The sequence below is a fragment of the Crotalus tigris genome, unplaced genomic scaffold, assembly GCF_016545835.1.
Source record: "Crotalus tigris isolate CLP2741 ecotype Arizona unplaced genomic scaffold, ASM1654583v1 scf7180000018485.2372832, whole genome shotgun sequence".
In the NCBI taxonomy this organism is placed as follows: domain Eukaryota; kingdom Metazoa; phylum Chordata; class Lepidosauria; order Squamata; family Viperidae; genus Crotalus; species Crotalus tigris.
In genome coordinates, this window is record NW_024097033.1 from 1,149,311 (window position 1) to 1,172,377 (window position 23,067).

Below are 23,067 nucleotides of genomic sequence, written 5' to 3' on the forward strand. Positions count from 1 at the left end.
AGGTTGACTGCCGTTGATCTTTGATCTTGACACTGATTGGTCGTGGACGAACAGAAGCTCTCAAGGACAAACTGAGGATCCGCTGGGCTTTATTTTGACACTTTTGGCTGCTTTTCTAAATACAAGAAGATTGAAATCTTTACACTCAGACAGCTGGCCTCCCTCCCGCAGTGTCATTAATTCATCCCCATGCAAGCCTGCTGGCCGGTTTGTATGAGACCGGAAAGCAAGAAATGAATGAAGGGATATCACGGGGAAGGAATCACATGGTTGAATTTCCTAATCATGTTCCGCTGACTATCTACATATTCAGGCCCCAGGAAAAAGCAGAGAGCGCAGTTTCTCAACCTTGACCAAAGCTTTAAGTTGTGTGGACTTCTGGGAGCTGAAGTCCACACATCTTAAAATTGTCAAACACTGAAGAGACAATGCAGAATATTGACTCCTTGTAGGTGTCAGATGACCATCAGGTATTATTCCTATAATTCTGAAATATTAATGGCGAGTTTTTCATGATTCCATAAACCTATTATCTTATATAAACTGTTCAAGTGCCCCAAATTAGTTTTGAGTTCAAACTGTATGTGTCTGTTGGGTGGGTAATTGACTTATAAAATTTCACAGATGATTGTGAGAATTGTGTTAGGGCTTAATTACAGCTCCCTGCATCCCATTGATATTGTACAGCGTTGATACACTATTGTTTAGGAATTTATTGGATTAATTCTCAGTAAGAAACTCAACCTGAGCCTAGGGGACATATTTCAGACAGGGAGAAATGCACATCGTTATGGTATTTTCTCTGTTGGCTCCCTCAAGCTTCTTCGTTCGACATGCATGCGAGTTGACAGTGAAGAGTTCTTGTGTCATCTCTACCTGTAATATTGCTCTATGATTGGACATAGAGCATGTTCGCATTCAGAAGATGCAAAACTTCAGACAAAGCCAGATCATCAATGAGAATTGGTTCCCCCTTTCTCGTACACACTTGATAACAGGTTCGCGGCGTTACCAGTCATTATGGCATTGTACGCTCGAGCTAAACTGCATTGAAAACTTTGGTCGATGATTGCAGGGTCGCCTGTGTGCGTTTGGTTCATCTCTCCGGCATCAATTGGATTGCCTGCGGGAGGCCGGAGCAGATGGCGCTGGAATAGCTCCTCCTCCGCCGATTTGCTTTCGTAGGGGAAGAAACAGGAAGTGGATGGTGAGGAGGGAGCGAGTGCAAGCCGGGTCAGCTGCTCTCTTAGCCGGGCGTCTTGGTTCCGTTTGGCCGCTCCCTCTTTGATGGTGTTGCCTCTTGGAGAGCAGATCGCAGGAGACCCGTGGCGGGAGATAGAAATAGCCTGCTGGAGCCTACCGAGAGGCGGGTGAGAGGCGGCGAACAAAGCGATTTTTTTCCTTCGCGAGGAAAGGAAGCGGGGGGGGGGGCTTTCACGCAGCCTCGTAGATTCCATGTTTTAGCTTTATGGGTTTCAGCCTGCCTTAGATCCTACATATGGGGCTGGACCGTAGCGATAATAGTTGTTGTTTTTTAAAAGTGCTTTGCCCTTCCGAATTTTGTTTCGTCTTTTCTACTGCGCGTTGTGGCATTTCCGTAAACCAGATTTTGTGGTGGGAAAGTTAACAATCGGGTCCTGCAGGGCGTATCGAGACTCTGGGGAGTGGGAAAAGATGACCCAAGATGTTGCTGTCCGCGACGGAACAGCCATCCTGCCTTGTCTCGTAGTTTCTGATGAAAGGGGATATCCAAAAAATATTCTGCTGAAATGAACAATTGCAAAATAGAGGATTGTTGCAACTTTAGAAGTTGTGCAGTGAAGAGAACATTTTGCTCGGTCTGAGATTTTTTTACTCTTGTATGCTGAGTTGCATTTGCTTACATACTTCCCCTAGGTCCTTTTGAAAAGTGCAAGAGCCCTTTGCCAATTAGGTGAATGAATGAATGTTTTTATTCACTGATCTGAATGGCAACTAGATAAATTGCTCCTATCTATTTTGAATTGTACACCTTTGGAACGAAGAGTGAGTGATGCACACTACATTTCCTAATACATTTTCCAATGTTGGGCTTCTGTTGGGATAGGCTTGTAGAGGCTCTTTGATTTAAAACAGGATGGAACTACACTTGCATAAGGTTAAAGATATTGAGACCATTTCAGGTTATATAATTGATTGCACCCATATTCAAATGAAATATGTGTAAGACGAATGAATGTTCCCTTTTGAACAGACACCTGGATGCATGAAAGCCAGGATCCTGTTACCCTGATTTAGAAAGATGGCATGGGAATCCTTCTAGAAATAAAACTCCCTAAAATCCTTGTGGTGAGCATTGTTTTTAAGAAAAGGAAACTAAATTTCCATAGCATTAATGATATTAGTTAAAATAGTTAATTTTCAGCCCCCTTAATCCTGTGATCGTTGTCATCCCCTTTGAACACTGTTTTATTCAAGTGGATGAGTTAATACAGAATGTTATTTTGTGATATACTTTGGAAATTCAGACTTTTGTGTAACAGATTTTATCCAACATGGATTCTTAAGTTTGGGGCTTATGCTAAATAAAGATTTAAAGGATTCTGTTTTTTGAAAGAATTTTGTTTTTATCTTTAGGTAATAAACACTTTTAACAATTATTAAATATCAGAAATTATTAGAACATGGCAATTATAGTACACTTTACAGTTATTAAGATCATATGTTGTCTATCTTACAATTACATTTTATACTTCAAGAAAAAAATAAAATTGAATTCTGTGCCAGCAACTCAAAACCCAGTTTAAGGATTAAATTATTATACTTTAAATATTTGGATCATTTTTTTATTATATGGCTTTACTGACTATCCAACACATATTCTTGAGTCAATAAACTGCTCAGATTCACCTCAAAACACAAGATGGCCAGCAAATAAATTTAATAATAAACAAATAGGTAAATTGTTGATATATTTTTGAGGTGATCTTAATAATACAATATTTTCTTCCACTTAAAATTGAGCTTATAGCAATATTAACTCTGCTTGCATGACATAGTTAATTATGGTTAACCAAGTTCTAGGTTTATACAACATTGGAAACCATGAACTATAGTTGAATGCAATTAGCTAATTTGCAGTTCAGTGTGTAGTATAAAACACAGCCATCAATTCAGCTTGGTTGCAAGCTTGTACCATTGACAACAAGTTATATTAATCCTTATATTAAATTACACTAATTTAAATTAATAGCCTTCAAATATAATGGTGCTAGCATTTAGGAAGAAAAACAATTCCTTACAGCCACATGACGTTAAAAATAATTTTGGATTAAGTACTTTGGAATCCTGTCTGAACCAGATTATTTCAGTTTAAATTAAAATTGTTCCTGTTTGCTTACTTGGGCTATGGTGGTATGATCTGAAGAATCTCTACTGATATTAATTCAGCCTGCATCTGCCTGAGAATCAAGTTTTACTTCTATTTTCCAAATGTGATAAAGGAACATATAAGTAGGAAGTGAATTATATTTTCTTAATGTATGCTCTTATTGATGTGACCAATCCATGCCAATTTTATGGTGATCATTGGTCACAAAATACTGATTACATCTACTCTCCCAAAAATTGGTATATATTTCAATACAGTATTGTGTATAAATGTTTATTTGATCATAATGCATTGATAACATATTTTCCCGAGACTTCCTGTTTCAAAGGCATTGTAGATAGAAATGGAATGAATAAGAGATTTTGTTTAAATATACTGCAGCACTGGAGAAGACAGGGATATTTAAAAATAAAAGAATTGCCACTATAAGACTAAGAGACATTAAGCCTAGTTCTCAGTGTCTGAGACCAAGCAGCTAGATTTCCATAGAAAACTTACAAGCAGAAATCTGATAGTGGTTGCCATCACTTTATCTTCTGATAGTGGTTATTATCTCGGTTTAATGTAGAGCCGGTATGAAAAACTCAACTTTTGAGTATATGGCATTTGTGGCCATGTTTGCATGATATACTAACTCATGGTTAAATGATCCATATTTACTGAATTAGCCCACAACATCTTAAATCCAAAACTTAACTACTCTGGCTGAGTTCCCAAAACACACTGAGGACAAAAAAGCCAACTACATTTTAGCTAGTAAATTGTAGGTTATATTTGGCTGTCAAGACTGTTACACATTGGTAAATTTATGGAAGTGGTAAATTTATGATTTTGGATTATGCAAGCTGCATATTACTCTCAGAAGTACCTTTTTTTCATCCTGGCCTTGTTGGTTAGATGAAGAAAGAGGAAATATGGATTATCTGTTTGCTGTGAGAAGTGAGCACATGCAAATGAATAACTACACAGACCGTTCTATTATTAGATATTTGTGATGTAAATTGGATGGAACTTCTGGTTAAAGGTGCAGAGTGTCAATATTGGATTGGTGACTCTTGAATTAAATTATTTTGTCTCCTAAAATACAAAATCTTTGGAAAAAGTGTTTTTAATTAAATGCTGCCTGGGTTAACTGATGTACAGTATGCAATATTACATGTTTGGAATATAATATACTTTTACATGTGGTATTAATACTATGCTTATGGGCTCTGATTATGAGTGTACAGTGTTTTGGATTTGATTCCAGAAAAGTGTTTTGCAATTTCTGTAGGTAGGTCATGAATGTAATGCTTACTGTATCTTCAGTTCTTTAAAGCAGGTTCTCATGTCAACTTTAGGGAACAGCTGAACAATCCTGGGAAAAGATGCTGGTACTTTCAAGATAAGTCCTACATTTATGTTCTGAACTACTTTTTTTAGAACTAATAAATGTTGCATAGCCATATACTAGCTTTGGCTTATTGTTGGGAAAAATCTGGACAAATTACTTAGTAGTTATGGACACAGAACTGGCAAAATTGCTGTGTTCAGAACTTGCTTTGGACTATTTTTCTCTACATTTTTGTCAGGTTCTAAAGCCAAGCCTTTGTGTTCTTCCTGAAGATCAAGTGTGTGAAAGACTGTAGACCTGACTGTGGGAACAGAGAAGGAATGAGTGAACTAATGGGGGGGGGGGAACTTTCAGAAAGGATTACTCAGTCCTGTGAAACAGAAAAGTATAACTGCTTTGATTTTGTTTGGCATAAGATAGGACAGAGAGACACTCTGACGTGCTTTCAAGATTTCTTTTATTGTACTTGACAACAAAAACCATTTCCTCGAAATCCCTACGGTGAATGTTTTGGCCTTGCCTACCTTGAAGGATTGTGACCCTGACTAGCAGTTGTGATGATAGAAAACCCTACGGTGGCTGTTTTCTGGAAAAGAAAGGCATCTGGGTGTTTTTTTTGGGGAAACATCTGTCAGCCTTTCCAGGTAGACTAGATAGGAAACAACCAGTTGAGCTAATTCTACTTTACTGTAAGGCTACATTAACAAAATCTTGCAAGTCTGACAATAGAAATTCTCGTCATCTCTTTTACAGAAAGTTTATTTCTCGGCCGGTTATACAGCTGCTCACTATGCTCTCTTTTACCTAGGTAGCATCTCCCCATCCCACCCCACTCATTCCCTCATAACCATTACATCATCTTTGAGTTGAATTTTCATTACTTTTTTGTTTATAACCCTACTTTCTGCCTAATTGTTGTTTTGGAAACTTCATAGCATTCTTACAGAATTAACCCGATTTGTAACATTCTTTTGCCCATACTACTCTCTGAACTAGTCATAGTTTTGTTGTTACATTTTCAAATGATAACCTTTTACTTCCTTAATTCATACTTGTGAACATTAAACATGTCTAATCTACCATCCATAATTGAGTAAAATCTGGATCCAGGAAAAGACGTATCTGCAAATGTTGGGAAACTAACTTATTTTCAAAATGCTGTTAGGATTAGATAGTCAGGTGGCATCAATACTACCGTATATATGCTTGACTCTTGGTATCTGCATGAAGAAATGCTCATCACCTTGGCCTGCTTTTAACCATAACTCATAGCTTTTCAAAGGACGTTGTCTTTCCCTTTTCCTATTTCTCTCTACAATACTATACATAATAATTTGTTCTGGTCTATCCTCCGCTTGCATGTAAGTTTGTGAGTTTTTGTTTACTGATAATCACCTCATGATAGGAAATTGTATATTACAGAGTAGGACTAGCCTGAAGCAATTATCCATCAGTTGTTTCCTCTAGCTTAGATCTCTTCAATACGTTGGTAATTCATACTGAAGCATATCTTATCTATGAAATTGGCTTATTTATCAGTCCCAAAAAGCAGAGGCCTACAGTTCTATGCCTGAAGGTGTACAAAGAGTAACAGGAATAATAATATGCACTTGCCTGCTGTCATTGCTCTCTGAGCTTTTCTTAATTGTCTGAGGATCTTCTGCCAGGCTCTTGGGAGGGGAGTCTGTGAATTTTCTTGAAGATAAGACACTGGAACAGTTTGGGCACTTGCTTGTTAAGTAGCCTGCAGTTTGCAAATGACTCAGTGGTTTGTGCTTGGCTATGTGTCCTGGGCCTTCACAATAAAAATATAAATCGAAGTCTCTTCTCTGTTTCTCTGCTGTTGTCTTCACTACCTCCTATTTTCTCCATACCTGCTCCAAGTCTTCCAAATTCTCTGGTATTCTTTGTCTCACTAATTCATCTCTTAATTCACCACTAAGTCCTTCCAGAAAGTGATCATTCAAAGCAAGATCATTTTACATTCCACATCGTGAATACCAGTTCTAGCAAAATATTGTATACAAGTCCATCCTGTGACTTACTTTCATTAACAGTAGATGCTGAGCTCCAGGACCTCTCCCTTCTACCTCTTCAGCATTCCAGTTCTGCCTATGACACTGCCAGACTTATCCATTGATTTGGGAAATCTGCTGAACCCATCTGCAAGCAAGGAAGAGGGCAGCAAATCTGTAGCGGTTGCATTTAATGGCTTGCCTACCCTGCTTTTTGTATGTTGGATGGAAGAGTGATTTGGATAGAGTCTTATCAAGCTCAAACCAAGATTAAATCTCCCACTAGACTAAATCTTTCTGAAAGAATTTTTTTTAAGGCCAAAGGTGCACCTCTGTGGGGGGGGGAAATACTGGAAGAGAAGATCTGTCTCTGTTGTATGCATGAATCTATGAGTATCAGCAGAGAACATTATTAGTAATTTAATAAAACTTAGTTGTACTAAACTCTGGTGTTGGTCTTGTGGAAGATGAAAATATTGGCTATTGTTCTTCTATGCAAGGTTTAGGCCCAGGTGAACTAAATCAGGCCTCATGGAAAAAGTTTTGAACCAAAGTCTGTGCTATGCTTCAGCAAAGGGTCAGCAAAAAGTCAGCAGAAAGTGCTGACCATCTGTCTACAGTCTTAGGATGAGAAAGGGTATAAAAAATTGGGACTCGACCTGATTGATTTGCCACTGGCCTATAGCTGTGTTTGCTGGACCTGCTATGTCACTGGACCTCATTGCATTGGGCTACTAATGTAAGTGATGTTGTGTTATTATGTTTGCTGTGTTCCAAATTATTAGCAAAGTAAATCTCTGAATCTTAAAGTAAGAAGTATAGCTTTGTGTTGCTGTCTCTTGCCTTTTTCACTGGTTTTTCCATGACAGTCTCAAGCTTGGATTCTTTAGTACTATACTCTTAACAATCTTACCATGCAGAGCTGAAAATCTGACCTAGGAGGAGGGGGTTGGAAAAGTTAGAATAGGGTTCTAAAAAGAACTGTGTCTTAACAATTACATGAAATCTCTGTGTACAACAAAGGAGAATAAGAAGTCAGGAAAAAATTCAGGTAGAATAAACATATAGAACAAACATAAATTTAGAGAAAGACAGAATCATGATAGTGAAACTGTTTGCAGATTATAGGTCAGTGGTGGCGAACCTATGGCACGTGTGCCATAGGTAGCACGTAGAGCCCTCTCTATGGGCACGCGTGCTGTCATCCCAGTCCTAGGCCTTTAGCTGGGTTTTATAAAACCTTTTGACTTTAGGCCTCCACCGCCGTGTGCAAAAAAAAAAAAAAAAGGTTCAATCAATCAATTTCAACTTCTCGCGGAAAAAAAAATCTCGCAAAGTTGGAATTGATTGATTTTAGTCCCACCCAGTCTGCCATTACCACCGCAGCCATGCCCACCCAATGGGCCACACCCACCCAATGAGCAACGCCCACTCAGCACCCGATGATACATAAGTGGGTTTTGGGTTGCAGTTTGGGCACTCGGTCTCTAAAAGGTTTGCCATCACTGTTATAGGTAGTCCTTGGACTTATGATCAGTCATCCCAAAAGCTATTTAAGACCCAGTTTTTGTTTTTTTTTTAATTGAAAATTTTTAAAGTTTTACAAAAAAAAGAAAGATTCCCCTCCCCGAACCCTCCCAACCCACCCCAACCCTCCCCCAACCTTCCCAGAGCTGAATACAGGCTTAGTTAAAACTTAAAAGAAATTTTTTTTAACACATGTAAACCATAAACAATTAATTACAATAATTAAACAAATTATAAAATACTTTAAGACCAATATATAAAAAGCAAAAAAAATTATGATTACAATAATAATAATAATAATAATAGTAAAGTTGGAAGGGACCTTGGAGGTCATCTAGTCCACCCCCTTGCTTGGGCAGGAAACCCTACACCATTTCGGACAAATGACTGTCCAGTCTCTTCTTAAAAACTTCCAGTGTTGGAGCATTTACTGCTTCTGGAGGCAAGCTGTTCCACTGATTAATTGTTCTCACTGTCAGGAAGTTTCTCCTTAGTTCTAGGTTGCTTCTCTCCTTGATTAGTTTCCACACGTTGCTTCTTGTCCTGCCTTCAGGTGCTTTGGAAAATAGCTTAATTCCCTCTTCTTTATGGCAGCCCCTGAGATATTGGAATACTGCTATCATGTCCCCCCTTGTCCTTCTCTTCGTTAAACTAGACATACCCAATTCTAGCAACCGTTCCTTATATGTTTTAGCCTCAGTCCCCTAATCATCTTTGTTGCTCTTCTCTGTACTCTTTCTAGTCATTCTAATCATTAGACAAATTATAAAATACTCTAACACCAATATAAAACTAAGAAAAAAAATAATAATAAAAAATTAAAAGAAGAAAAAGAAAAAGAAGAACCCCAAAAAAAGAATATTAATAAGAAAATTAAGCCACCCTTAAAATTTTATGAGCTTTAAGTATAAATTAGTCAGAAAAAAAACCTAAATATTTTGTAATGTAAGACCCAGTTTTGAGAGCAGAGGCTCTGCAGCATCCCCTTACCTATTTTCCTCCCATCCCATATGCTTTGCCACCCCATCAGGATCCATGTGCTCCTCTCTACTTCCAAGCAATTGCTCACTTTCCTTTTACTGTAGACCTCCTTCTGGAAGCTCCGCAGATTGCATTGGGAAAGAAAAGCAAGCTGCTGTGTCCCTAGATCACATAGCCCAGTCTCAAAAGCAAGCGCCCTTTTTGGAACGGCCTAGGGATGTTATCTAGCAATGTCATTTAATATGCTAGCTTTGACTTCTGAAGCCGTATAATTCCAACAAGTCAACTTGTCCTCCTGGGAAAATCTGCTAGTGTTTTTTACTTCTGGGAAGGTTAATTGAAGATATTTCTGTGAAAGGGAAGCTGAACAATATAGGAAAGACCAAGGAACTGGTGAGTAGACCGTGTCCTTGGAGCCTGTCTGAATATAAACCAGCTGAATCCAGGGAGTAAATCTTAGGGAGGAGGGCACATCACAACCTTATTCAAGCCTATCAGCCTCAACTTCTCCCAGAAAGAAGCACTGACCATCCCTTAGATGCAGTTAATCACACCCTTGTCCCACAAATGAGTCAAGAGAGATAAGGATGAAGTCCACAAATGACAATGAACATGCCAGAATACATTCTTGTCAATTTCCTCAGAATCTGCTGACCAAAGGAATCCTAGCTAATATGGCTTGATGTACTAGCCTCTGCCCGGGAGGAATGACGAGTTTGGTAATTTGAATGATTTAATTGGCAAAATTAGCAAAATAGTCACAACAGCCAGGTTGATCTACTGGCTTGTTTCTCCTTGAGAAGGAATTCATCATCTGAAACAAGGCCACCATCTATAGCCTACCAATGCATTATGAGAGAAGAAGTACTGATGTCTCATATCCATTATCCAGCACTATATACTGTAGGTCCAGGTACAGAGTAGGTTCACTTTTGGTCCTTTTTCATCAACCCTCAAGTGATGATTTGTGCTGCTTCATTTCTTAGACCTTCTTGGTGAATTAGGGAACGCTGTGGTGTTGGCAAATAAAGGCCATCCAAGGGCAATCTCATTTGAGGCCTTAGCTCACCTCTTATTGCCTGAGCTGCCTGCCAGCCAAATTGCTGAGAAATTCACTATTAACATATCACATTCTTGGTGAATATCCAGTCAGTACCATAGAGGAAAAAAAAATGTACATCATGGAGCATTTGCTTTGGGAGACGGAAAATGATCAGCATACGGAGACTATGAACCCAGTGCTGTTAGCATTGTGGTGAAAGGGGTTATGTGGCAATTTAGGGATTAGGAAAGGACTTTGTGATCACTTGAGGAGCAGTGCTTCTTATTCCTAGAATGAAAGGAAAGAACTTCCTGATCCAATAAATCAAGAGCTTCAGTCTTGTGGAGAAGTGGTCAAGCTAGATCAGCACTAATAAGCTCATTATAAACCTTACTTTTAATAGGGCTTTAGATCCCTATCTAAAGACTTACAAAGAATTCCAATTAGAATTTGGCTGGAAAGAATTGAATTACTTGTTGCCTATGACTACACTATTACCCAGACAGCCATTATTGTATATTTTATTCCATTGAGCCCTGCTATGAGTGTTCCGTCTGAAGAAACATACTGGGGTTTAAATAGCGCATCCTTGTCTTTGGCCACTTCTCAATCATCCTCATTTTAAGTATAATAATAATAATAATTTTTATTTTGCGGTCACAGACCAAAATACAAGTGCAACAAAAGAAAACACAAAAAAATATAATCAAACAATTAACACCAGAAGCCTTGGCTAAGGGGAATTACAACGTCTCTAATAGTTACAGCTCTTAAAAGAAATTTAGAAACCTGAGAAGTAATATAGGAGGAGCCATCCCCTAGACAACATAAAACCAAATTACTAACATTAGAACCAGAGGGATCAATTCCAAGGAGAGGCAATAGTTTAATTCTGGCTGTATTATACATAGGGCAGTATAATAAGACATGCTCCACAGTTTCAACTTCAGCCCTATCACAGGGGCATAATCGCTCACTAAACGGGAGCCTCTTGAATCGCCCGTTGAGTAGTGCTGAGGGCAAGACATTGAAACGGGCTAGGGAAAAGACTCTTCTATACTTGGGGAATGGTTAGAGTATAGAAATAAGAGGCCATCCTCAATCCATAATTATTAGAATGGCTAAAGATCAAGGGGGAGCAGGTTTTGTTGGCTCTGGCTCTTAAGTATTGCAAATCTATGTCCACAAGCCGTTGGACTACCCTAAACTGGGCGTCCTTGAGACCATAATCTCCCAGAGCATCCCCTGTAAAACCTAGCAAGTGGAGTTTCTTCATCAGTTCCCTCTCCCAACGAGAAGTATGAGAGTCAGCAAACACCAGGGAGAGGTAGCTACCAGGGGCTGCCAAAAATAGCACCCGAAACCATCATTTGAAGGTGTTAATCCACGCCATGCATTCGACTGAACGAATGCCCAGTTCCAGGTACATCGAAGCAAATCCAACACAGGGAGGAAGACCCAGAAGTTTCCTAAGAAAAACAGCCTGGATACTTTCAGTACAATCCTTGAAGCCTCGTATTCATATGGGAATTCCATAAAGAGTTTGGGTCAGGGTTTTGGCTTGATATATACGCAGAACAGAGGGAATAAATTGGCCTCCTTGGGTAAAAAAAAGTCTTATAATCTGCTGATGGCTACAGGAGGCCGAATTCAGCATCTGGGTTCGATGATTAGTCCAAGCACCAGTATTCTGAAATTGAATACCTAAATACTTAAAATGGAAAACCTGCCTAACAACATTACCATTGATAGCCCAGTTGTATAATTTCCGGGCTCTAGAGAATACCAATACTTTGGATTTGTCATAATTAATAGACAAATGGTTCTCAGCACAGTAGGACCCAAATGCAGAAAGTACCGTAATCTTTTTAGACCGAGCCTTGATTGTGATAGAAGGACCGCATTGTCAGCATAAAAAAGAAGCGGAATCTTCGTATTTAACAACTTTGGGGCATGGGACTCAATGCGTTCAATATAAGAGGCCAGGTCGGATAAGAATAGATTAAACAGAAGAGGGGCCAGGACACAACCCTGCCTAACTCCGCTCTCAATCGGGATAGGATTTGAAAGTTCTCCCTGCAAGCCGCACCTAACCTGGTTAGAAGTCTGATTATACAAAAATCTGTTTAAGAACAAAAGACATCTGTCAATAGAACTTTTGTACAATTTTGACCACAACAGTTCCCTAGGGACTGAGTCACATTTTAAGTATATGGATGAATATAATTGGTGTGAAATGTGACAAGAAAAAACCTTTTGTTTAATTACTGGTGGGATATCTATGTCTACTGAACTGAACAGATTTTGCAGAAGAGTGGCCTCAGGTTTCAGCCTGATTTCATATTTGTCAGATTTGTATTTAAAATCCAAGGAGGTTGTTTAGTAATATGCAATTTATTTTACCATATATGATAGATTTTAAAAGAATATAGGGTCACGCCCAAGCCCCAAAATGATACAACAAGATCTAATCAAATCAATCTTTTATTTGCTTATACTTAATGGTATAAACAAATAAAAATCTATGGCAAATCTAGACAGCATACTAAAAAGCAGAGACATCACCCTGCCAACAAAAGTGCGTATAGTCCAGGCCATGGTTTTCCCAGTTGCAATGTATGGCTGTGAAAGTTGGACCATAAGAAAGGCTGAGCGCCAAAGAATTGAGGCTTTGAACTATGGTGCTGGAGAAGACTCCTGCGAATCCCTTGGACTGCAAGGCGTTCAAACCGGTCAGTCCTAGAAGAGATCAACCCCGACTACTCTTTAGAAGGCCAGATCCTGAAGTTGAAACTCAAATACTTTGGCCACCTAATGAGAAGGAAGGACTCACTGGAGAAGGGCCTAATGCTGGGAAAGATTGAGGGCAATAGAAGAATGGGACAACGGAGAATGAGGTGACTGGATGGAATCACTGAAGCAGCAGGTGTGAGCTTAAATGGACTCCAGAAGATGGTAGAGGACAGGAAGACCTGGAGGAACGTTGTCCATGGGGTCGCGATGGGTCGGACACGACTTCGCAACGAACAACAACAACAAATGGACAAAATGTTGCCAGACTAAATTTACAGTATAACTCTCTAGTCCAGCGTTTTTCAACCTTGGCAACTTTGAGATGGGTGGACTTCAATTCCCAGAATTCCTCAACCAGCAATCCTAAGAGATTCTAGGATGTGTCTAACTTCTTCTTCCCTTCCCTATCCTGTCAGAACTGCACAATCTCTTAATTTGGGCTTCTCTCTGGAATATATTACCTCCTTTCTGGGAAAGGTCTGTGTTGCCCACACTCCCAGGCATTTTTTGGGATCTGAAATCAGTTGATCAGTTTGGAATTCTTTATGGCATAAAACCTTTTAAAATATATCATTGGAAGCTATTTAGCACTTACCATAAAAATAATATCCTAGGGATATGTAAAAACATCCATCCATCCATCCATCCATCCATCCATCCGTCCGTCCGTTCATCTATCTGTCTGTCATCTGGTGGCTGTATTATGGCATATTCTTAGCCAAAAAACATACATAGACACTTTTTGAGATTATGTTGCAATTTTATTCCCAATTTATTACTCTCGACACAGAAATAAAAATGGTTATTGCAGCTATTCATTTCTACTCTTAAAATGGACTGAGTTGAAATCTGATTGGGATCATTAATGAGAAGAGCTCCCTTTACAGGGTGTTTGTTGTACCATGGTTTCTGTTTTGCTCATAGAATCAAAGACTGGCTAGCTGCCCACTTTTTCAGTTCAATGAAAGTTTATGTGTGGGGTTGTGGCTTCTAATTATAGTAATTATTTATAGATTGAAAGGTAAAGATAAAATCTGCTTGCAGTTGAATTTGACTCCTGGTGATTTCATGGATATATCCATGTATAGTTGCTTTTTTGGTGATGTTAAAGTAGTTTGCTGCTGTCTTCTAGAATCTCTTTTGTTTTCTCAATCTAATGTATGTTATTACACCATCTAATGTTGAGTATTAATTGACATCTTTGTAGATGATGGGAGTCTATAATAAAACTGATAAATACTACCGTCTTTTGTGGCAACATGGCAATGTATATAAATTTAAGGAAACTAGTTCATGTTTTCTGTTCATTGTAAGTTTGTTATTATAAATCAATAGAAGATTAAAGTACAATTTTATGTGCATGAATTATATTTGGAAGTGGCCAGAAAGGTACAGTTTCTTAAAGCATTTATGCCTTTTTCTGGTATTTTGGTTGTTTCCTACAACTGTGGCAGAGTCTCAGGAAAAGACATCTTTGATTTTAGGGCTCGCAGACAGAAGCTGGTTTATAGACACTACGTGATCGGAAACACCTTTTACTTTTGAATCTGAAGCACTGCATAGTTCTAATATCAATCCCTCCTCAAGAACTTTTGTACATATTCCTTTGGGTTTTTTTTCTCCTTATCTTTCTTTCTTTTTTTTTTTTTTTAACTAATATTTGTTATAAGAAAGTAAACAAGATAAAGTTCTGCTCTATATAATCCCAAAAATATCCTCAAACGCATTCACTCTGATTTAAATCCAGGTTCTGTCTAATGTTACTGTCTTGCCTAATCTGACTGATTGATTATTTGTTTATTTATTTTACTTGCTGCCCTTTTTGTTTCAGAGTGACTCAGGACTGATTTAATTTAGATTATTACTAAGTGGATGTTTAGAGCTTTTTTTAAAACTGACAACTGACATTTTCAAATTGCTAGTCTCGATTATGTGGGTCTCATACTTTGATTCATAGTAAATAATTATATAGGCCATCATCCATGCTGTTCCATCTATTCATTTTATTCAATTTGCTTATGATTGGTACATTATTTCTTGTTCTCTATGCAGTACCTCTGCTGGTAAGATGCACTCCTTTAATACATCTTTACAAAGTTGAACAGTACTTTATTTGAGAGTTTATGCTGTGCCATTTAATACTCTTATTTCAGTATGGCTTTTTAGTATTATAATCAGCACAGTACAAATAAAACATTTGAAAGTACACCAGGCTGTAGCATCTGATAATACTGTGGGGGACCTTACTATGGGTTGCCCAAGTACATCTAAATTTTACTTTACTACTAGGACTTTGTACCTTCCTCCCCATTGATGCTAACACCATTTACCACAGTACAAACAATTAATTTTATTGTGCCTATATGCTGATTCCCTTCACACCAGACAGCAGCTAACAATCTAGTTTTTAATCTGTTCTTTTTCAATCTCATCAGAGGTTGCTCACTCCTTTTTATGTTTCTATACCATGTATGTATCATTAACTATGTTTTCATAGTACATAAGAAGAAGCCTGTAATGCTCTGCCTGGATTGGGTTTTTTTTCTCTTTTGATAGGAAGATAGAAAAGATTGCTTGAATTCATGCTTACGATATTGTAGATTCATAAAAGAAAAATATCTCTGGACTTTCATGGCTGTGACCGCAAGGAGTTTATAATATCTAAATGATGATCTGACTTTTCTTGAAGTAAATGAGTGAAATAGTAAACATGCATTTTCATTTTTCTTAGGATTCATGAAATGGCCACAGATGACAAAACGTTCCCCACACTGGAATCTGTGAATGATTTGCCTTACTCTCCTGGCAGCCCATCTCACCTGACGCACTTCAAACCTTTGACTCCTGACCAGGATGAGCCTCCATTTAAATCTGCATACAGTTCTTTTGTAAATCTTTTTCGCTTCACTAAGGGTACGTGCAAATTATGTTTCACAGTTTAATTTCTTCAGTATGAAAGAGGGCTTAAGGTCACTTGTGGTTCTGAATCAGCCTCCCTCTATTTGGTGACTTCCAGAGCTGTTGAAATACTACTAGTGCATAAGCCCAAGACTTCCTATTTTCTTTCTTTTCTCTGGAATAAGAGGTTGGATGTTTTGTCCCACTTTCAATTCACGTGGCTTCTTCTGAAGCCTGGAAGTGTGCAGAAGGAGGTAACCATCACATTAACTGTAATTATATTGAAATTAGCCAACATCAGACTGATGATTTTGTTTGAGTGCATGATGCTAAATCTGACATGTAGAATTTGACAGTGTAGATAGTGAAGACAGCAGGCCGATCCTGATCTTTTTCTGTTTCCTCCCCCTTTTTATTTTTTTGTTCACTAAATTAATACATGCATAGATCAAGTATGTATGATATGGACACTTTGTGCCTGTGTTTTCTGATTTCCAGATTCAGGTTTTATTGAAAGTATTGATTTTGAATTCCTTCATAGTTTGTAAATATGAAGAATTGATTCTTTCCACATGTATCAAATCAGTCCTTGAAGTCAATACCTAACCATCAAATGTGGTATGGCAAGTAAACAACTGTAAAATTTTCCAAGTCTTTTAAATTAAGTTGTGATCTTTATAGTATTTTTTTTGCTTAGTATCCCATTATATTCCTCTGCCATACATTGATTTTGAATTATAATTTTTATCTGTCTGATAGATTTGAGTTTGAAGAAGAAAATGCTACCATTTAGCTTGATCACTCTTTCACTTAGTACATAGATACAGAACCAATTATGACTCTCCCAACATCTTTTTGCAGCTTCTGAAACTCTTTGAATAGGACTAAATGTTTTATTCTTTTCTCTGGGGACAGCTTGCAATGCTTGAAGAAGCAAAATGAATGGTTTAAACTTGAAGAGGTTGAATGCACCATTTTATGTCCTTTAAGAGCTGTGAAAACAACCTCAAAATTGGGTACATTTTTTTACCATGGAGGGCTTATAAGCTAAATGTGTACCTTACAGTACTGGCCAAAATTGTGGAAACCTTTTGGGAAAAGTGTATTTTTGAGGTTTGATGGCTAATAACCCCACTTTTCTTTGGGAGTAGTACCATAAAATTATATATCAATGGAAATATAATTTAATCAAGAATGTAATGCAACAAAGTTTGTTCAATTATCTGTACTGTATTCTATGAAAAGTTATAGCCAAATAACCAGAAAAAGGAAGCACAACTTGCTTAGGTTGATGTCAGATAGCTTTCCTTCATCTGCTTGTAGCCAATGAGCATGAGTATTTAGAGAGCCAATCAGGTATCATCTTGTTTCGGCAATGAGCCAATTAGATCACAGTAGGATTCAGTTATTGATGTCATGTATTGAAGCTGAGAGGAGGACATTTGTCAATGTGTTATGTGATCGCTATCAAGTTGGTTAGGTTTTTTGTGTTATTTCATTTAGTGAGCTTGTAAAACGTAATAAAATTAAAGTAATGGTGCAAAGAGTTGACTGGTTTTCCAGAAAGCGATGTAAAATAGTATTACAGTTATAAACAAATTAAAAGAAAAATTGGTGGAAACTTAACGAAAGGTGGCATTTCTATTCTACACTTTTCCCAAAAGGTTTCCACAATTTTGGTTTCCACAATTGATTTCTTAATTGCCATCAAATCAACTGGAGAGTAAATTTGGCCTTGGCTGTAGGATAAAAAATATAACCTCTATATAAAAGGTTGAAGGCAACACGTGGTACTAAAAATTTTAAAGAAAACTTGTTATCTTTCAGACTAGTAGAAAAATATAGCTTTTTTACAGTTAATATTTGCCCTTTCTAGATGATGGACGACTTGCACCCTCTGTTGAGAGAACAGAGATTGGGCAGGGGGATCATCAGCAGACACTGAATGCAAATTGGTCAAGCCCAGAACACTCCTCAAGATCGCAGTCGTTGAGGTCATCCCCTATAGCTTACAAAAAAACACAACCTGCGGGGGAGCTGCAGCGACGATCTTCTACATCATTAGGTAAGAGATCTGAGCTTGAAAAGGAGCCTGTTTTGTAAACTTTTATCCGCCCTTCAAAATTTTCCAAACATTCACTCTAAAGGTGCTTTTCAGGAGGATTGTAATTCAGTACCTGAAAAATATCTTATTTTTAAACTCTATAAACAGAGAATTGTTAGTTCAGAAAAATAAACATAAAGGGAAGCTTGTATAGATGTCTATCAGGTGCAAAAGACCAGCTGTGAATGACCACAGGTGAAATTCCAATTAAGCAGGTTTGTTTGTTTATTAAATTTGTTTGCTACCTATCTTACTGCAAGGCAACTCTTTATTGTTCATACCTATATATAGGAATATATATACCTATATATAGCACCTGCTAGAATTTAGATGAGAGTCAATGGAATTCAAGGGTTGGACTTGATACATTTGTGGCTAGGAATTTTAGGCTGATTCCATTTTTGACCCCTTCCTCTCTTACAATATCCTGATTAATAACATAATAACAGAGTTGGAAGGGACCTTGGAGGTCTTCTAGTCCAACCCCCTGCTCAAGCAGGAGACCCTATGCCATTTCAGACAAGTGGTTGTCCAGTCTCTTCTTAAAAGCTTCCAGTGATGGAGCACCCATAACTTCTGAAGACAATTCATTCCACTGGTTAATTGTTCTCACTGTTAGAAAATTTCTCCTTAGTTCTAGATTGCTTCTCTCCTTGATTAGTTTCCATCTAATTTTGTTAATTTTGTTTATTTTGAAAGGGGGCATGATTTTTATAATGTGACAAAATTAGAATTGAATTTGGGGAGAATAATATATGTGCAGGAATAAAGACAGTGCCATGCTCGTTCAGGTCAATGACCTTGACTACCCCTTCTTACTGTGTAATAGAGGCTGGTTGTATGAATATTCATTTTTAGGATGAATAAATATATGTGTTGGTTAGTAAATAAAACTAACTGATGTGTGTGATTTATATATAGGATACCATTTTGATTTTAAATAAAAGTTCACACTTCTAATTATTTTTATGGGAATGTTGCCAGTGGAATCTAAGATAGTTAATAATTAAATATTATGCAATTGTAAGTGACTAATTTCTCAGTATGCATGGTGTATGGTTTCTGACACTGTTTAAATTATAAATAAAAGATTCTTAATATACAACAACCATTGGCACTTTAAGAAGAAAAATAGCATTGATTTAAAGAGTTTCAAATAATTTCCATGTTAAAAGGCAAACAATTCCTTGGAACTGGACAATTTCATAAGAGACCACTAATTTACATTATATCCCACAGTTTCATTTAAGGCAAATGATTGTTTTTTGCCCACAGTGAATGGTTTGACATGGGTGGTTGTCCAAATGGGATGAATGAAAGAAAAAATGAATGAATGAATGAATGAATGAATAAAAATTAGCAATTAACATGAATAAAAGTAAACTTTTTAAAAAATGTTGAAAGCATATTTAAAAGCACATAGCTTCTCCTATCTGAAAATGTAAGTCATCTTAGCTTTCAAGGTCTCACCTGAATAAGAATGTACGTTCCTTGCCAATAGAAACAAAATTGATAGGAAGCTTCCCACCCTCCTCCTCTGGCAAATAGGAAGCCACTAGAGAGGGCTCCTTTTTTGCTCCAATCAGACACGTATTCCCTGGTGCATGGTGATGACAATTCATATACCATGACGACTTCATATAGATTTTAAACAGCATGAGGAATAAGACAGGGGTCCCCAACACCCGGTCTATGCATTGACACCAGGCTGCAGCATGCCAGAAAACTGGGCCGCGCAAACAAGCGAAGCCCCATCCTCGGGATGTAGGCAGCATGCAAAACCACGCCCCCTCCAGTCTGTGGAAAAACCTTTCTCCATGGAACTGGTCCCTGGTGCCCAAAAGGTTGGGGACCACTGGAATAAGACTCTCCATAAGAAGTTTGACATGGAGCAGAATAGTAATCCTTAAGCAACACTTTCTGGAATGCTCTTCAGCTCATTTGAAAACTTGAAGAATATCAACAAGGCAATGCATGTCTCCTGCCTCTTTCATCCAATAAGATGGCTAAAATAGAACACCAAATCAAGCCTTAAAGCTGTGACGAAATATATTTTGAAAATGAAGTTTAGCCAACTTTTCTGCAGTTTGAAGGAAACTACTCTGGAATCTCCTCCTGAAAGGGTTGCTTTCTTGAAAACAGATTATTTCTTCTTTCAAGATTGTAGCTCCAGTTCCTCTTTAACAGAGGAATTACCTCTGCAGTTGGCCATCTCCCCTTATTAGCATGAACAAACTAAGCAAGGTAATAGTTGGTTGAACTATTGTCCAAGGACTATTGTTTGTATTCTTTGGGCTCTATAATTGGAATTCATCTAATACAGTTGGACAACATATTGTTGTGCTTTGATACAAATTAAAAACTGGGTTGAGGCACATAGGTGATGGATTTTAATTGCTGCTGTGCAAAACCTGGCAGCATTGTATGTTGTACTAGTATTAGTATCTATAAGCAGCAAGGAGGTACAACATTATCTGGGTATTTAGATGGTATTGGTGAGATAAGTTCCAGTATGAATATCTCTGTAGTGCAGGCACCAGAGGAGCACATGCTCTATGGTTTCTATGTGTCCAGAGTCACAGGTGCATTGTCCCTCTGGATAGGGATTTTTGCTGTATTGGCCTTCAAGGACAACTAACAGAAGGGTGTGACATTGTTTTTATTGTTTCAGCTACCTTATCAAGGTCTGTGAAGCTCAGTTTTTATCCAAGATATTGTGGTCGAACTTACCTTTGGCAAAGTTCCTGTGCAGAGATGTCTGCAGGGATAAGCTGAGTTCATACAATGTAATAAGTCATTGCTTATTATTTGCTGAATACATGGATCATTATATGTGGCTTAATTCAAATATAATGCAAAGGCACACTTTACAGTATTTACAAATTACAGTGGTACAGATCACACGTTGTACTAATCCAGAATCATACAATTTTTGCTTTATCCATCCCAGGAAATTTGGCAGGGTGGGCATGCTCCAAGTCTCCTCAGTGAAATGGTGTTGCTTGGCAGGTGCTCAGAATCATTTCTTTTCTGTCGTGGCACCTGTTTATGGAATAGCCTCCCCCCCCCAAAAAAAAGATACAGATGGTACTGACTCTTTTAGCTTTATGGAAAGCAGAAAAGGTTTCCCCTAACCACTAGGATCAGGATGTTGGTGGAACTGGCATAGTATGATTGATTGATACAAGCTTTACTAGGGCTTCAATATTGTTTTTATGTTTGTTTTTATCAAATGGTTTTGTTCACCTATCAGGGTAAAAAACACTTCTCCAGCACATGGGCAGATTTACCTAAGATCTCCCAGGATTTCCCTTTATGGGTGGCTATAAAAGTTTGTTAAATAAATAAAATGCAGTTCCGAAAGCTTTTGATTAATGTGCATGCTTCTGTTGCTATTTGATAAATGTTTCTAGCAAGAGATTTCTGCCATTTTAATATAAAACTTTGGTGCAGGGGACTGTACAGGACGTGCTCTATCATGTGGGGCCTGATTTAGCAGATTTAAAAGAGATTTCATAAGCTCTCAGTCTGGACTTTATGCTCTACATTTTGGGCAAAAGGCACAGTTTCCTAGTTATCAGTTCATAGTGAAGAATGGTTGCATGTGTACAACATGGTGATCTTCAAATGTACACTCTTTTTTTTAGCTTCTAGATTCCTCTATATTAGAGATCTGAACATGCAATGTGATTGCAGGGTTAGGATTAGCTAGATTACTAGCCCTATAAAACATTGTACTCTGTAAAAGGAAAGATAGTATGGGGAGCAGTAGCTGCAATTACAGTAGTTGATATTTCTTTATTAGGGTAAAAAACACTAAAAAATACTTCTTCACCATCTCAGCAAATGGGCAGACTTACCTAACTCCTTTCAGGAACTCCTAAGAGCAGTTGTGATTTCTGGATTGTACAGGGGTCCCTCCACAACTACAGCACAATCCTGGCAAAAGACATACAGTATGGAGTTGCTAACAACTTTAAATATGTTCCCACACAAGCTCCAAAGCATTTTTAAAATTTGAATCTAAAGCATTGCACAATCCTAAGACCTAGAGATGGCTGCTTTAGTGATATCCCAGTTTGTCTACCATATAATTTAACTGCAGGAAAATATTTTTCCAAACTTTTAGATATAAATCCTTCAGTGCGTTCTGTGGTGTTTTAGCTTATTACAATATTTGTATAAATTATTTATTTAGTGTTTGTATTATTTCCATTAACTAGTCTTTAGATCTTTTAATAACCCCTGGAAAGTGACATCCATAATAAAACAAGCATCTGTTATAACACCTGTTGAGTAGGTAGTTCTTCTTCAAGGTACAATGTAGTTGTTTCATACATAAATCTGGATTTGATGTTCTGTCGTAAATTTAACTCAAAACTGAAAAATCGAAGAAGTTTGTCTAAATCACCAGACTGGAAGTTGTAGCAGTGCTATTTAGGAATGTTGAAAGAAGTCACCCGTTCTCCAGCATTGGAGATGGATAATCCACTCAGTGGGTTAAGACTGTATTCCTGCCCAATCAGATCAGTCAGCCAAAGTTGCCATGCCTGTCCTGGTCCACGAGATCCCAGTCTTCACTGATCTCACCCAGAAGACAGACGTTTTCAACTTTGGCTCCTAGGCAGGTATAGTTTCTTTTCTATTGGTGGATTAATTCTCCAGTTGCTAGGATTTTTAGATTAAGCTAGTTGGAATTAATTAGGTTTAATCTGATTGAATATTTTAAAATATCCAAATTCTTTAAAACACAGAAATTGGAATTAGACTATTAGGGGATTATCACCCTCGTTAAGGAAGGGAGTAAACCCCTTAGAATCCCTCCCTGACCCAATCCCTCTCCCTCTGCTACCCACGTCGGCAGAAGAAGGAAGCCGATCGGCCGGGCTTAATAGCAACAAACGTTAGCTCTGCGGGGGTAGCAGAGAGTGATAGGGACGCGCGTGCGGGCGGAAGGAAGCCCAGGAACGCTTGCGGGCGGTGCGGAACAGCTGGGGAAGCGAG

At 38.0% G+C, this 23,067-nt stretch overlaps 1 protein-coding gene across 5 annotated transcripts in view; it reads left to right on the top strand.

The window, feature by feature from the left end:
• Nucleotides 1–905: 905 nt before the first annotated feature.
• The window catches only part of PIKFYVE (phosphoinositide kinase, FYVE-type zinc finger containing), a 101,738-nt gene continuing 79,576 nt past the window's right edge, over nucleotides 906–23,067 (top strand). Inside the window, exons 1-3 of one of the 5 annotated variants that reach the window (XM_039352895.1) lie at nucleotides 906–1,370; nucleotides 15,793–15,974; nucleotides 17,836–18,024. In XM_039352895.1, coding sequence (XP_039208829.1) covers nucleotides 1,288–1,370; nucleotides 15,793–15,974; nucleotides 17,836–18,024 — 454 coding nt within the window. In that variant the 5' untranslated portion in view covers nucleotides 906–1,287. The remainder of the gene's footprint in view (nucleotides 1,371–15,792; nucleotides 15,975–17,835; nucleotides 18,025–23,067) is intronic. The other 4 variants (XM_039352890.1, XM_039352888.1, XM_039352891.1 and 1 more) reach the window with 4 other exon arrangements.